This window comes from Aspergillus mulundensis (assembly GCF_003369625.1).
Source record: "Aspergillus mulundensis strain DSM 5745 chromosome Unknown scaffold_9, whole genome shotgun sequence".
Taxonomy (NCBI): domain Eukaryota; kingdom Fungi; phylum Ascomycota; class Eurotiomycetes; order Eurotiales; family Aspergillaceae; genus Aspergillus; species Aspergillus mulundensis.
In genome coordinates, this window is record NW_020797897.1 from 731,202 (window position 1) to 745,960 (window position 14,759).

Consider the following 14,759-nt stretch of genomic DNA (forward strand, 5'->3'; position numbering starts at 1 on the left):
ATAAAAAGTCTTTTTTATTTATTATACTTTTTTAACTTTTATTTTATAATATTATATTTCTTATTTATTAAGCTTAACTTTAATTTAGTATTTAGTTTTTTTTTTATTATATGCTATACTTTTTAGTAAGGGGGATATATAGCCGCATACAGGCTATATCCCGGGTATACAGGTTCTGCCCTGTATTACTGCCTTATTATATAACATAAAGATATTTTGGCCGCTCTGCGGCTTACTTAGAAATCAAGACTCTTTTTATCCTTATAGCGAGCTTATAGCTGCCACAAATTTTATACCTAAATTTCCCTTTATTTTTATTTTTTTTAATACTTTTATTTTTAAATATTTTTACCACCCTTAGCTTGCTTGTTATTAAAATATTTTTTTTTTAAAGAATTTAGTAAAGTTTAAATTTAAGTTTATATTTTTAGTAATATAGCGGCAAGAGGGCGGTTTAAGAACCTTAACTAGTAATTTAAAAGAATTAATCTAGATATTAATAATAAAAAATAGTTTTTATAAATTATAAAACTAGGATTTATTAAAAATAATATTTTTATAAGCTTTAATGAACTAATTTTAAGAAAACTAAATTTACTAAATATTTAAAGCTTAATAACTTATAAAATATTTAAATAAGGCCCTTAGCTTTATTTTATAAAGGCCTTTTTCCCAGGATTTTCTTACCTAAAAAAAATACCTAATAATTTAAATACTTAAAATACAAGGCTTTTTATTAGTAAGTCTTTTTTATAAAGTTATTTAACTAATAGCTTTAATAAAAATTTCATTATTAATATAAGCTACTACTTTTATAACCCAGGGCTATATATTAAGTAAAATATTTTTATATAAAATTATTATTTTAGCTTTTTAAATTAAAATGCCTCCGGAGTATTTAGCTATATTATTTTAAAATAAAAAGTATAAAGTAAACTAGTTTTAAAAAATACCTTTAAAAGTAGTAAAGTTAGGAATATTATTATTAAAGGTAGGTTTATTATTATTAAATAAAAACTTTAAAGTAACTTTATAATAGTTTTATATAAGTTATATAAATTACTTAATAATATTTTTATAATTACTTTTAAGCTGGTAAGTGTAGGCCTAGTATATTTTAAAGTATTTATTATAAAAATAAATTACTTATTAATTTTTATTTATTACTAGCTTTATAAAAATAAAATTAATATAAATATAAATAAATAGCTTGGTAACTAGTTTTTTAGGCTATTTAAATATTTATTAAAAAACTTAATTAATTTAGTAAGTATTATAGTACTTAGGTAGTTAAAAATTAAAAATATTAACTTTTTATATTATTATAAAAAAATACTTAAGTACTTTATTATTAATATATTTTAGGTATTAGTAAAAAGCTTTAAAATTTTCTTAAAGCTATACTTTTTAAGTTAAAGTTTTAACTTTTTATTAAGTTAAAGTATTAGCCTTTTCTAGCTTTAAAAAACTTTTTTTTAATTTTATTATTTAAAGGCCTAAGAAATAATTTTTAAGGTAAAAAACTAGTTTATTATTTTTAAGTATAAAAATATTAAAATTTTAGGTATATTTAGCTTTTTAAAAAGGCCTTGCTACTATAATATTAAGGTAAAATTTAAAAATATATATAACTTTATATAATATAAATAATATAATCCCTTTATTAAATATTTTTAAATAAATAAAAACTAATTTATAGCCTTATATAGCTATAGTTATATTTTTAGCTTAAATATTATTATTTTAAAATTAATTTAAAAAGGTAAAATAATTAAAATTATTATAAATATAAATAAAGGCACTAGTATTAAAAATAAAGGTATTTTAAATTTTAAATTACTTAAAATACTAAATACTAGGGCTGCTTTATAATATTTTTTAAAAATTATAAATTACGCGTTTTTTAGCTATTTTACTAAGCTTTTTAGTTTTTAATATTTTTTTTTTATTTTTAAAAAGCTTGGTATTCTTAACCTTTAACTTTTAAAGCTTTTTACTATATTTATTATTTTTTTTAAGTATTTTGCTAATTTTTTTTTAGTTTTTTATTTATTTTATAGGACTTTAAATAATATATAAATATATAAAGTTATAATAAAACTTTATAATATACTTATATTTATAAAAATAAATTAGTTTATTATTAATTAATACCTAGGAAGGTTTATTAGTAAAAAAACCTTTAATATTTAGATTATTAATAAAGGGTTAATTTAACTTTTTAATAAGTGTTATAAAGGTTATTTCTCTTGTAAAGGTTTTAGCAAAGCTATTAATAATAAAAAAATATTATTAAAACTTAAAAATAAAGGTAAAATAATTAGTTTTACTAGGTTTTTTATAATTTAATTAATTTATATGGTGCTTTATATAAGCTATTAAGTATTTATTAATAATTTTTAAAAATATTATATTAGCTATTTTATTATTAGCCTTAGGTTACTTAAGGTATAAAATCTTTTAATAAGCATGCTTATAATTTTAAAGTTACTAGGTAACTTTTTTTTATTAAATTAATATAATAAAAGTAGTAATATAACTATTAAAGGCCTTAAGTTTAGTTTTAAAATTAATAAAAGTAAGTTATTACTTTAGTTTAACAAGAACCTTTATAATAAGCTTATTTTTAATAAGTTATTAAATAAAAAGTGTAATTAACTTTTATATAATATTATTAATATTTTAAATTTTTAAAAAAACATGCTTAGCATGGTTTTATTTTTAATTAAATATTTTAAATACCTTTTTATTAATATTATTTTTAAAAAATTAAAAAAGCTTAAAAACAGGAGTCTAGTAAGTTACTTTTAAATTAAAATATTTTTAAACTTTTATAATAATTATAATATATAAAATATAGCTATATTATACTAGCTAGTTTTTTTAAACTTTAAAAAAATTATTATATTTAAGGTGCTGGTAGTAAAGCTTATAATAATTTTTAAATTAATAAATTAAGTATAAAAGTTAAGATTTAATTAATATTTAACTTTTTAAGTATAAAAAATAATTAACTATAAAAGGCCTTTATATAGTAAAGGGCTGGTACTTAAAAAATATAAATAGTTTTAAAAAGTTTAAAAAAGGTAAGAATTTAATAAACTAAATTATTAAGTAATTTTTTAGGCTTATAACTATAAGGCCCTTTAAATACCATGTAAAAAAAAGTTATTAATTAAATAAATATTAAAAAATTAAATAAAAATATAATAATATTTAAAAGCTAGAGCTAATTAGGGTTTATATAAATAATTTAAGCTTTTAAAAATAATAAGAATTTTAAATACTTTTATTAATACTTTATAATATTTAAAAAATTATAGATATTATAGTTATACAGGCAAGTAATTTAGTAATAGGTATTATAATATTTTAATTAAGACTGCTTAAGGCGCCTAAGCGCTGTTAAAGCGCTACAGCGCTTCCTTATTAAACTAAGCAATCTCCACCATTGGCTAACATTATCCTTTGCCCTCCTAGCTCTGTCTTCAATCCTGTCATCCTATCCTGTCAGAGAGCCAATGTTGCATTATCCTGGTAAGTCACACTGCAACCCTTGGAAGGCACGACCACTGTTGGAAGGCAGTGTAAGCTAAGCCGTAAAAGGACTAGTTTGTCAATCACCAACTTCCCCTTCTGGAAGGCTTGTGGGGAAGAAGGTTTGACCCTCCAAAAAACAGATTCCCATCTCCTCCCAAGATCTCATGATCTCATCTCTTGCTCTCCTTTATTTCCATCATTGTCCGGCCTTGAATCGCCAACATGCTCCCTGGGTTCTTGCAGAGTAGTTACGCTCGGTACAAAGCAGATACCAATACCTTTGCAACATGGCTACTGGAGACAGCCAGCCAATGTGGTTACCAACCACCTACACTGTCTAGTACTGTTCCTCCCACGAAAAAGGGTAAACGCAAGGGCAAAAGGGACGACCCAGATGCAGATCCAGTTCCTTACAGTGTTACCATCAAAGACCTGCAAAAGCTCGCTGAGGTGGTTGCAAGTTCTGCTCTCACAGTACCCAACCCCATCCTCGCGATCGCGAAACGCGCCATTAAATTAAGAAAAGCGGTGACTTCTTGGTTTCTGGGCAAGGGCGATTCCGCGGATAACAAGCGCCATGCTCATTTCATTACTGCGCTGGAGCAGATATGTGAGACCCTTGAGTGGAATGTCAACCGGGCCTCGAAGCCAGACGCCAACAAGCCGCCGATGACTTCTGAGGGTCAAAGTGACGACGCTGACATTGCCATGTTCCTTAACAAATTTGCTGTCCTCACGGTGGAGGAACCTCAGGACGATGTGCAGGCTCAACAGCCATCCGCAGAATCAAGGAGGATCGTCAAGGTGACGGTCGTTGAAGAGCACGACAATGACACAGCGGACCCGTATCTTGGTCCCTTGTTCTTCCAGACTTTCTGTTTGCTTCGAGATCTTGACAATATGCGGAAGTTCCTTTCTAACACCTGGTCGGAGTATCGGGATGGCAAGATCGACCTGATGAACGCTGCTGTCGTGACTGACAGTGCATTGCAACTTGCTCGGGATCTTGTGAACGATGTGGAGGCTGTCTGGCGCACTCTCCGTAGGGGGAAGAGGGATGATATCCAGAATATTGTTTATAATCTCTCTGTTTATAACCGCGGCATTTCTGCGACTCCATCGACCGAGATCGGCCTCCCATACAACAAGGACATGGCTGATGTAGCCGAATGGTGCTATATGCCGACCAAGGTCTTGCTTGAGGCCTTTGCAAATGTTCTCCAGGCCGATCATCACCCAGTCTTTAAGAAGGGCCACTTCGGAACCTATGATCCAAAAGCGGACAGAGAGGGGATGTCTCTGGGCGAGCAATTCAACGAGGACAAAATCATCCTTCTCTCGATTCTACCAGAGTTCTGCATGCTCGATACGTTCAAGATCCAGATGCCGACTGAGGATGCGATAACCCGAGGCATTTGTGAATTTGCCAGAACCAAAATGGTTACTCTATGGCTTTGCTTCTCCACCCAGATCTTCCTCGATGTTCATCATATCATGCGACACAGCACCTTGGGTGCATTTGGAGACCTCCGAATGGCTGGAATTCGCATCCAGAAGACTATCTATGAATACCTGCAACTGTCCAAAACACATCCTCCGCCCAAATTTTGGCCGAAACAGGGTGACCAGGACATTCAAGATATAAGCTCGGCCGTGGAGGCATGGGTCATACAAGATGTTTTTCTTGATATTCGAGCGCGCTCTGGGCTCAACAGGGTTGGCTCCCCGCCCGAGAAGCATGTCCTCCTCTCGCAGCACGCTATCCTTTGCGGCTTGTTCTTGTTCAATTTCAACCTTTCAATGCAGCTTGTTGGCCAAGAGCTCGTCACCCAGTGGTACGATGTCCAACAACTAGCCTTCCTGCATAATCTTGTCATTTCTTCTCCAATGCAAAAAGACCTCCGGTGGCCTGATATGGACGCTTTCATAAAAATCCATGGCGAATCTCACATCTTTGTTGGCTCGCGGCCCAAAAATGCCACCGAATCGCTGCAGCGGCTCGAGTTGGCCACAGGCGTCTCATCCGTCGCCAACTTTGCCCGCGATTCCCGGAATAAAAGAGAATTCCACAAGCCTGACGGCAAGACTTCGCGCGTGCTCACACCCACCACTGCAGTATCAAACCTGTTTTTCCCACAGTACATTGGCGGACCCAAGCCCGACGCCGGAATTGCAAGCTTTGACAGGATCCTGGACGAACTTTCCCAGAAATCAAAGCTTGAATCATCATATTCTTCTTCTTCCAGCAAGGAAATTCAGCAGAGACCCACCAATCCAGAACTCCGCATCGCCCAAATGTGGTCCAACACCCATAATATCGATATCCTGCACCTTCTTGCATTCCTCAAGGCCAAGCTCTTCGAAGAAGAGCCCATTATCCTGTACAACTATTTCGGCATGCACAAGCGCGCCGTCGAGTTACTGCGTCTGATCCGCGACAAAGAGCACCACAAATTTGTCCAATATTTCACGTCCGGATATCTGCCTGACGAGTCGTTTATCTCCAACATTGTTCTTCTCATCCATCACGTTGCACGAGGCTCGGCCGAGAATGCACGTGCAATGGGATTTACACGATCTGCCACAGGTCAGGAGGTATGTAGCCGGATTGTCATGAGCGCTGCCGACGTGATGCGCGGATACTTGGAAAAAAATGGGGCGGTGGCATGCAAAGAGCTCAGGGTGTTCTGCAAGAACAAAAAGCCAATCCAGAGTGATAATGATGCTACTGATAAGGATCGGGACAACTCGGACCGGCTGGTGTATTCTTGGCTCAGCCTGGAGGATGTTCTGGGTCCCAAGGGTGTCGCTTCACTCATGACTGGAATCCCCGTAGCGTGAGCTCATGGACTTGAATGCTAGAACACTTGGTAGTAATTGCCTCATTGCGGCTGCTTGCCTTGTCAAGGTGGAAAAGTATGAATATCATGAACTGAGAACGGGCGCACTCAAGAGTGAAATCTTCACTTGTCAAGACTCGAATACCCTCATCGTGGACTTTCTAGGTGACGTTCTCTGTCAGGTCAACATGAGTATACAGCCGGTCAGTCGACCACCATTCTGCTTCGTAGACTTAGGGTTAAGCAGCGTTCCACACCATGTTCGCTGGTAGTGCATGTCGCTCTGGTAATTCCGTCAATGACACCATCTTTGCTCGATAGGTTGACAACGTAGACTCCGCTTTCCTGTTGCTTAAAAACGTTTATATCCGCCTTGGATGAGAAAGCAGGGACTGTCACGTCGATGGTGATCACTTAATCCCACACATGACTGATCCAGGATATCGACGCTGTCGTTCGTGTCTATCACAACCACAATGTTGAGAAAAACATCCAATCGTCCTCCAAAGCGCCTTGACACTTCGTAATCACAGATTCGGCGCTCCTTGGCTGGCGCAGACCGATTTCCTGGAAACCGAACCAGGGGTTGTCTAGAAGGACACTCGGAGACGTCGACCCGATGGACAGCAGCACTGCGCTCAAGCTACAACTAGGCAGTTGCCAGCCCAATGCCTGATGAGGCGCCAATGATACATGCATCTAGACAGTAGGTGAGCACATCTCAGGAGTGACGGCGAGCTAGATGTGCACCTTATCTTGCAGGGAGATCATTGCGTCGCACAATCACATCAATATCAACACGCCCCAGGACAGGGATGCTTCTCACGAGTCACATCTATTATGCAGTCAGCCAACTGCTCACAACCTCTTCGAAGTTCGAGTTGCGACCCTTCTTAAGTATAGTCTTTCGATCGATGGTTTCAGGTGTTCGTCAGGTAGCCTCTAACACCGGTAGCTGGTGTTGGATGTGACAGGCAGTGGAGTCTGGAGGGCCGCTGGCTGATACTCGAGAAGGATAGCGCAACATGACTGGCGCAGAGTCCTCGAAGGACGATAGCGTGAGATCCAATTGTCAGGACGGTTTGTCCCTGGCGATGGCGGTGCGTGAGTGGCTGTGGGGAGTGTGACAGAGGGAGGGGGATGCAGCCCGGCGCGTAATCAGACCAACCGCAGCCCCGAGCGTGCTTGCCCGGTTTCTGCAGCACACCACCCACTCCAATCACTGCCGACATCTCTCTTCGTCACCCCAATCGCCCGACATGGCCGTCACCCCAATCGCCCGACATGGCCGTCCCCCAGTCCATATCCGTCAGGGATTTGCGGCCTCATTTTCAATCCCAATCCCAATCCATCGACATGCCCCCTCGAGCTCGAGCACTCGAGCAGTCATACATAAACCCAATCGGTCTCCACGCCTCGCGCTGACGGCCACCGGCTTCAGAATGCTGCCGTTTGCTACTCTTTATTCAACTGGGAACCTCGTCCGACGTGACAGCGACATCCTCCTCAGTCCTCCGCGGGAACGGGAACTCGATGAGCCGCTCCTCGCAGTCCAAATCGGCGGAATTGTAGGAGCATACGTGATCTTCGTCGCTATCATCCTAACCCTACTTCTTGTCGTCGGCCGCCGTCTTCGCAGGACAGTCCAGTCGTCCAACTATACCCTCCAGGTCGAAATGATGAAGCCCAAGCACCCACCCATCTCGACAACCGCCGCAGCCACCAAATCCAATGCCGCGTTCAACTCGATCGACCCTAGCCCCGTCAGCCCGACCAACAAGTCGCACGGGTTCAGGTCCTGGACGAGCTTGACCAAGGCCGGCGGCCAGTCGCACTCTCGCTCCAACAATAACAGCGTGGGCACTATCGACCACAACTCCGTCGTAGCCGCCGACCGGCGCAGAAACCAGGACCAGATGGAGATGCTCTATGCCGCTGTCATGGAGCACGACGAGCGCCGCGCTGCTGCAAATGCTAGTTCGCCGGTGAGTCCAACAGACGACGTCAGTCTGAAGGACCTCTCTCCACGCTCTCCATCGAGCTACCAGAACCCTTTCTCGGACTACGCTGCTAGAGACTATGCGTCCAAAATCCCGGAGGAGAAACCGCTTCCCCCAATGCCACAGCCACACCACCAGTATCCCGCCCCCGCCGTGACGACCGCTCCACCACCGACCAGCCCAGGCGGCCGCTCAACAACGTCCCGCCTCTCGCGCATCTCGAACCTCTCCCTCTTCCACTCGAACCGCGATGCCTCGCAATCTCACTCCCACTCGCATTCAAACTCCTCCAGCAGCAGAATCCGCTCCCCACGCCTACCAGGCCGCAAACACGCCCAACCCCTCGGCATAAACATCTCGTCCCCACTGGCCTCGCCAACCCCCACCTCCCCACACTCCGACCAAATCCCGCTCTCCCCGCGCTTCTATAACCCCGCGCCCCCGCCCCTCCCGCCAAAGGCCGGTGCACCGATAACCCGCATCGCGACAAACAACACCACGACCTCGCAATCGCATCGAACCCCCGCGCCCCCTCCATTGAACCTCCAAGCCGCAACCCCCACAAGCGCGAAGGCCGGACGGAGCAGTTCCTCCCTCCCCTTCCGCGAAGCATACCCACAACTTCTATCTGCACCGCCCACGAAAACAACTATCCTTGAGCGGCCCGAGAAACAGGCTAATGGGCCGCGGACGGGTCTTCCGACGCCGTATAGCCCGTACATGCCGTTTACGCCGCTGACGCCGCTAACGCCCAGTCGGATTGTGACGAAGAAGCAGCGGAAGAGGCAGGGGAAGGAGAATGGGCTTAGGGCGCTGAATGAGGAAGATGCGGTGAGAGGTGAAGATGAAATGTGGGGGTATTAGATTCTCTTCTTTTTTTTTCGTTCTTTTTGAGCTTCTAGTTGTATTTAATCGGTAATTTTGGGTTAGTTGGTTGTTATATATCCCGAGAATGAAATATTACTCTCTATACCCATGCAGATATCCGGTTGCTTTAGTACAAGCCTAACAAAGTACTTATCTAGTACTAGTGCACGCGAAAGACGTATTACGGCCGCCCTAGTTGCTGCGATACCTTCTCGCTATGGCGGATGGCGGCGGAGAGAGAGCCCTAACCGACACGCGGAACCCATCAGCATGTGATAAGCTTTCATGCACGATGCGCCAGCCAGCTAAGTCATTTGATGGAAGCGTGATCAATCTCTCCGGACGCACAGTCGATACAGATCCGTGACCCTAAAAGACATACCTACGCGTCTATAAACGAATGATGCTATTCGCCTTGGACATAATACCAGAATATCTGAGCCCTAAGGCGGACAAAATTGCAACAAAAACGAGACCCGCTGGTAAGGCTGAACAGAATGGCCCTCTTTAAACGGCATGTCAATGAGGAGGTGGAATCCAACATCTATTCCCGCTAAGCTCATCTTGTCTGTCCCTGTCAGCCTCGGGCGTCCAAACGCTAAATGGACCGGAAGCGAAACAGCGCGTCTCTCCGTCTTCTGATGAAAGCAGAAATCGCAGCGGAGCCAAAATCCTTGTGGCTGGGGGTTGAGTCAGTCCTCCCGCGACGGCTGCTAAAGCTCTTGCTTGATTTGGGTCGGTAAGTCACGGCCGCAGGACTCCGAAGACGGCGGCGGCTGTAGTATCTCTATATCGATCGGCGTCGGTTGGTCACGACCGCAAGATCCGTTGACTCAGGAGAGTCACCTTCTCGAGCCATCTCTTCATTCTGCCTGATTATCTTTTCAATCTCACGTTGATAAGTCTTAGCCAACCGAGCAAGGTGTTTCATCTCCTCTCGGGCTTCGTCATAAGGACTGACGATAAATAAGACAGTGCGTTTTCGAGTTAGTCTGAGCTTCCGCGAGACATCTGCGACATGATCCACAAAAGAGGTCAAGTCGGGCACCATGTCTCCCAACTTGGGTTGTAGTCCACGCTGCGCGATGAGCGGCATTATAATATCCCATTTCACTATAGGCCCAGGAAAGCCCTTTCTAGATCTTGATCTCATGCGCTGATTTTCTTCTGCGATGATTTCCGCATTCTGATTGAGTGTGTCATGGATCCCGCCCATGACACCCGCCAGAACCTGCAGATCGCCCATCGGCCGCCTGGCACTCTCTTGGATATTTTGTGAAGTCGTGTTGACCTTGTTGGCGACTGGTGCTGGCTCTTGACCATGTTTGTTGGGTGCTTCAATTGATTCTTCAATGATACTCCCCGTTTCGTCCTCCTCTGTCTGCCTATGGCCTATGTTCTTCGACATAAATATATCCGGAAATTGGGTAGTTGGGAAATGTTTCGCTATCTTTTCGAGGCGGCGGGCAAACGGCGGCCCCTTGACGAGTGAGATGCGATAGTTCATCTTGTCTCGATATTGATCGAGTAAATCATAGTAGCCATTGTCCGTACAGCCACAAAATAGAACGTGTATACAGTGCAAATTTATGACATCCTGGAAAAGATATCCTGCAGCATGACGAACTGTCAGTCAACAATTTTCAGGGCTTGAGAATGGTCTGATCAAGGTACCGACCTTTTACTTTGCCGTCAGCCTTTTGAGCGGTTCGTCCAACATCAACAAAATTGCAGTACGGATTCGCAGAATTAAAGCCTTGGACAAAACTATAGACGTCCGCTTCTTCAGAGATCAAGCCAGCGTTTCGGTACGCGCCTTGCAAGCCAGCTACGGATGCAAACACGCGAATATGAACCGATGTCCAATCCTGACGAAGTCCGGGCCACAAGACTCTTATATAATCTCGAACAAGATGAATAAAGTGATAGGCCAAGTCCTTGCCACCACGAAAGCCCTTTCTAAGCTGCTCTGGAAGAAACTGCGCAGGGTCAAAACTGGTCAATCACGGTTCAGCAGGTGTATGTTGGGAAGACGAGCGTACATTCATCGCATCTCCATCCACAATAACTGAGACGAAGTTGAAGTTTGACTGCCAGGCGTAAGTTGCGAGTATAACAACGAGGTAAGTGAAAAGGATGTACTTGTGCTAGTCTCTGAGCGTGCTTTTGCAAATCCTTGATTGGTCTCCCGGCCTGATCCTCCAGAAAAGCATGCATGTGATGTCTTTTGAGTCTATCTATCTCGAGCCTTAGTGTTCAAGAATCTTATTTCATTCTGAGCCTCCGTTCTAGTTTTCTGGTAATCAAAAGAGAGTCTGTTGGACGGCAAGGTGGCGGGATCAAGACTCGTCGCGCCATTGGGACCTGTGGTGCCAGGAGTATGCTCTTGTGCCTCTTGCGAAACCGGCTCCTGAGCAGGGGCACCTCGAGGGACGCTTGGTCGATTAACAGCATCAGAAGAGCCACGTGTGAAGCATAGAGGCCTTTGTTGCCAAGCGCGTGCAGTGGCTTGAAGCAACGGAATTCTGCGACGAGCTCTGACCACCATTGCGAGCCAACAACTGAAGCCACGAGTTGCGAGTTGAGGGGAAACCGTGAGGAGATGGAAGCCGTGAGACTAGGTATGCAGGTGCTAGCCGGTCACGTGCTGGCCAATAACACGGAGTACTATTCCCATTTCATAGACCCATGCTGAACCACGCCACGCCTTGGTGACTCTGCATCATGTCTGTCTTACTGGCTTACTCTATCTTTACCCCCTGGCATGGTATTGCAGGTTGAGCATTACTTATCCTTACAGGGCTGATGGGGCTCGCGAGACCCCTGTGGTCGTTGGCAAAGTCAAGACATATTGGCAGTAACTGGGCCAGAGACAAAGATGCATGTCTTGCAAGCATCGTTGTCTTTAGTGACGGAACTGCAGCCTACCTCGCACATACGTACATATCCAACCGGATCCCACGACATTGTATCTGCAATGTATGCGTGCACGCATCGCAACTATCCCCTAGGACTACTCCATGGAACTAGTGCAATTCCGCAACTCCAGCATGACAAGTCCTTAATCGCCTGGGCTTCCTGCGATCGGTCTGAAGTAAGTACCAGCTCAGATCTTACTTGAGCCCCTCCCTCTGCCAACCCTATCAAGCAACCAACCCCCACCCTGCAATGTCTGAAACACGCTGTTCGGATCATACTTCGCCGCAATTCCCTTCAGCCTTTCCACATTGGACGCTCCGTAACTAGCCAGGGCATCCTGATCCCTCGACGCATAATTGATATACTTATACCGCAACCAAACGCCCTCTTCCCGCGCAGTGGCTTCCGCAACATCAACGATCTTCTTCACTGCGTCTCGGACGCGCTCTTCGTCGGCGCTGTGCTTGCATTCGCCCATTGCAAGGTATGAGGCCCTTCAAATACCGTGCAAAGGAAAGCTGTTGATTGAACAGATACTAAAGAATTAAATAAAAAACGCGATAATATTTAAAAGCTAGAGCTAACTAGGGTTTTTATAAATAATTTAAGCTTTTAAAAATAGTGAGAATTTTAAATACTTTTATTAATACTTTGTAATATTTAAAGAATTATAAATATTATAGTTATATAAGCAAGTAATTTAATAGTAAGTATTATAATATTTTAATTAAAATTACTTAAGGTACCTAAGCACTATTAAAGTACTATAGTATTTTTTTATTAAACTAAGTAATTTTTATTATTAGCTAACACGCCCCCTTAACGCCTACTTACTTTTAAATTAATTAAAAATAAGGCTAGAAATATTTACTAAACCTAGTATTTTAATAAATTTTTAGTATTATTACTTAGTAAGCGCCTTTATAAGGCTATTTATAATTATTTAATTAATAAGGGTTTATTTAATATAAAAATTTTTATGTTAAACTTTTTACCTAAGCCATAAATTATAAATATTAATATAGTAAAGCTTTAAGCAAAGTTATATATTAATATTAATAAAAATATTAATTATTTATTTATTATTATATTAAATTAAAAGTTAGTATTAAAAATTAAATTACATGGCTTTAAAAACTTTTTACTACTAGTATATTACTTTAAAAGCCTTAATAAAAGTAAGTAACTTTACCTTAATAATAAAAGTAGTAACTAAGCGCTGCTTTATAGCCTTTTATTTAATTAAACTTTTATATAACTTATAAATATAGCCTACACTAAAAAATTAATTAAAGTAATTTATAAATATTATATTAAAGTATAACTTATAAATCTTATATTTTTTAATAAAAACCTTATTTTTAAAGCTATTTAAACTAAAGTATTTAAAAGTAAGAAAGCATGTATTATAAAAATAAAAAATAAGTTAATTTATTACGTGTTAATAATAATTTACAGGATTAATAAGGTATTTTAATAAGTAACTTATTATATAAAAAATATTTAAATAAGTAAAGGTACTAGCATATTTAATAAATTTAATTTTTAATCTTATTTTTTTAATATTTTTAAAAATAATTATATTAAAGTTTAGATAAAGCTTGCTAGGTAATAAAAGCGGGGTAAAAAATAGCTAAATTATAGTATTTAAGTAAAATTAATTTATAATAACTTTAATATAAAAATTTTAAAAAAGCTAAAGCTTGCGCTAAGGCCTATTTTAAAAAATTTAAATTTTTAAAAATTATTTAACTTTACTAAAATGCTAAAGCTTGTATTTTACTAAAAGTTTTTTTTTAAAAATAGCTATTATAAAGCAGCCTTGCTTGGTAAAAAGGTTTATAAAAATAAGATTATTTATATATACTAGGAAAATTATTAACTTACTAGTAAAAAGGTATTTTTTTTAAATATTATAATAAAGCTAAATTTACGTAGGATAGTAGCTAAATTAAGTTATTAAAAATAAAAAAATTTTTTAAGGCTATAAATAGCTTTAAAAGCTTTTAAAAGCTTTTTTTCTTACTTGCAGCTATTTAAAAATTAAAGGTATATAAGTTTATTAAGGCCTATATTAAAAAAGGTATTAATAATATTATATTACCTTATATTTATATTAAAAAAGGTAATAAGCATTATAATAATTTAAAAAAAATAGGTAAAGGTTATAGCTACTTAATTATTTTTATAATTAATTAATTTAAAATTTTTATATATATAAATTTAAGCTTTAGCCTTAAAAAAGTAGCTATTTATATTAAACTTATATATAAATACCTATAATAAAGGGATTAGTTTATTTAAACCTACTTTTTATTTATTAATTACCTCCCATGCTCCTATTTTTTTAAGTTTATTTAATTTAAGGTTAATAGCTTTAAAAAATATATTTTTTAATAAATAGTTTTTAAGATCCTTCCAGTGCTTAAAAAAAGGTAATAATTTATTTTAATAAAAGTATTTTTTTTAGGGTTTTAATAAAAAGTAAAAAAGGCAAATTATATATAGTTATAAAAAGTAAAATTAAAAGTAATTATAATAATAATATAGCTTATGTAGTTTATTAAGGCGCTTAAATAAAACTTAAAGTTTT

The 14,759-nt window shown here is 38.9% G+C and overlaps 3 protein-coding genes across 3 annotated transcripts; 2 read left to right on the forward strand and 1 right to left on the reverse strand.

Annotated features, from left to right (window-relative positions):
* Window positions 1-3,762: 3,762 nt before the first annotated feature.
* On the forward strand, window positions 3,763-6,381 carry DSM5745_08091 (uncharacterized protein; the record flags this gene model as incomplete). The annotated part of the gene is made up of 1 exon (XM_026750107.1): window positions 3,763-6,381. One exon carries the CDS (start codon window positions 3,763-3,765, stop codon window positions 6,379-6,381), a length of 2,619 nt encoding a protein of 872 aa, XP_026601111.1.
* Window positions 6,382-7,639: 1,258 nt separating this feature from the next.
* On the forward strand, window positions 7,640-9,244 carry DSM5745_08092 (uncharacterized protein; the record flags this gene model as incomplete). The annotated part of the gene is made up of 1 exon (XM_026750108.1): window positions 7,640-9,244. The coding sequence occupies one exon, from the start codon at window positions 7,640-7,642 to the stop codon at window positions 9,242-9,244; it is 1,605 nt and encodes a 534-aa protein (XP_026601112.1).
* A 790-nt stretch (window positions 9,245-10,034) lies between these two features.
* On the reverse strand, window positions 10,035-10,754 carry DSM5745_08093 (uncharacterized protein; the record flags this gene model as incomplete). The annotated part of the gene is made up of 1 exon (XM_026750109.1): window positions 10,035-10,754. The coding sequence occupies one exon, from the start codon at window positions 10,752-10,754 to the stop codon at window positions 10,035-10,037; it is 720 nt and encodes a 239-aa protein (XP_026601113.1).
* Between the last annotated feature and the right edge of the window lie 4,005 nt (window positions 10,755-14,759).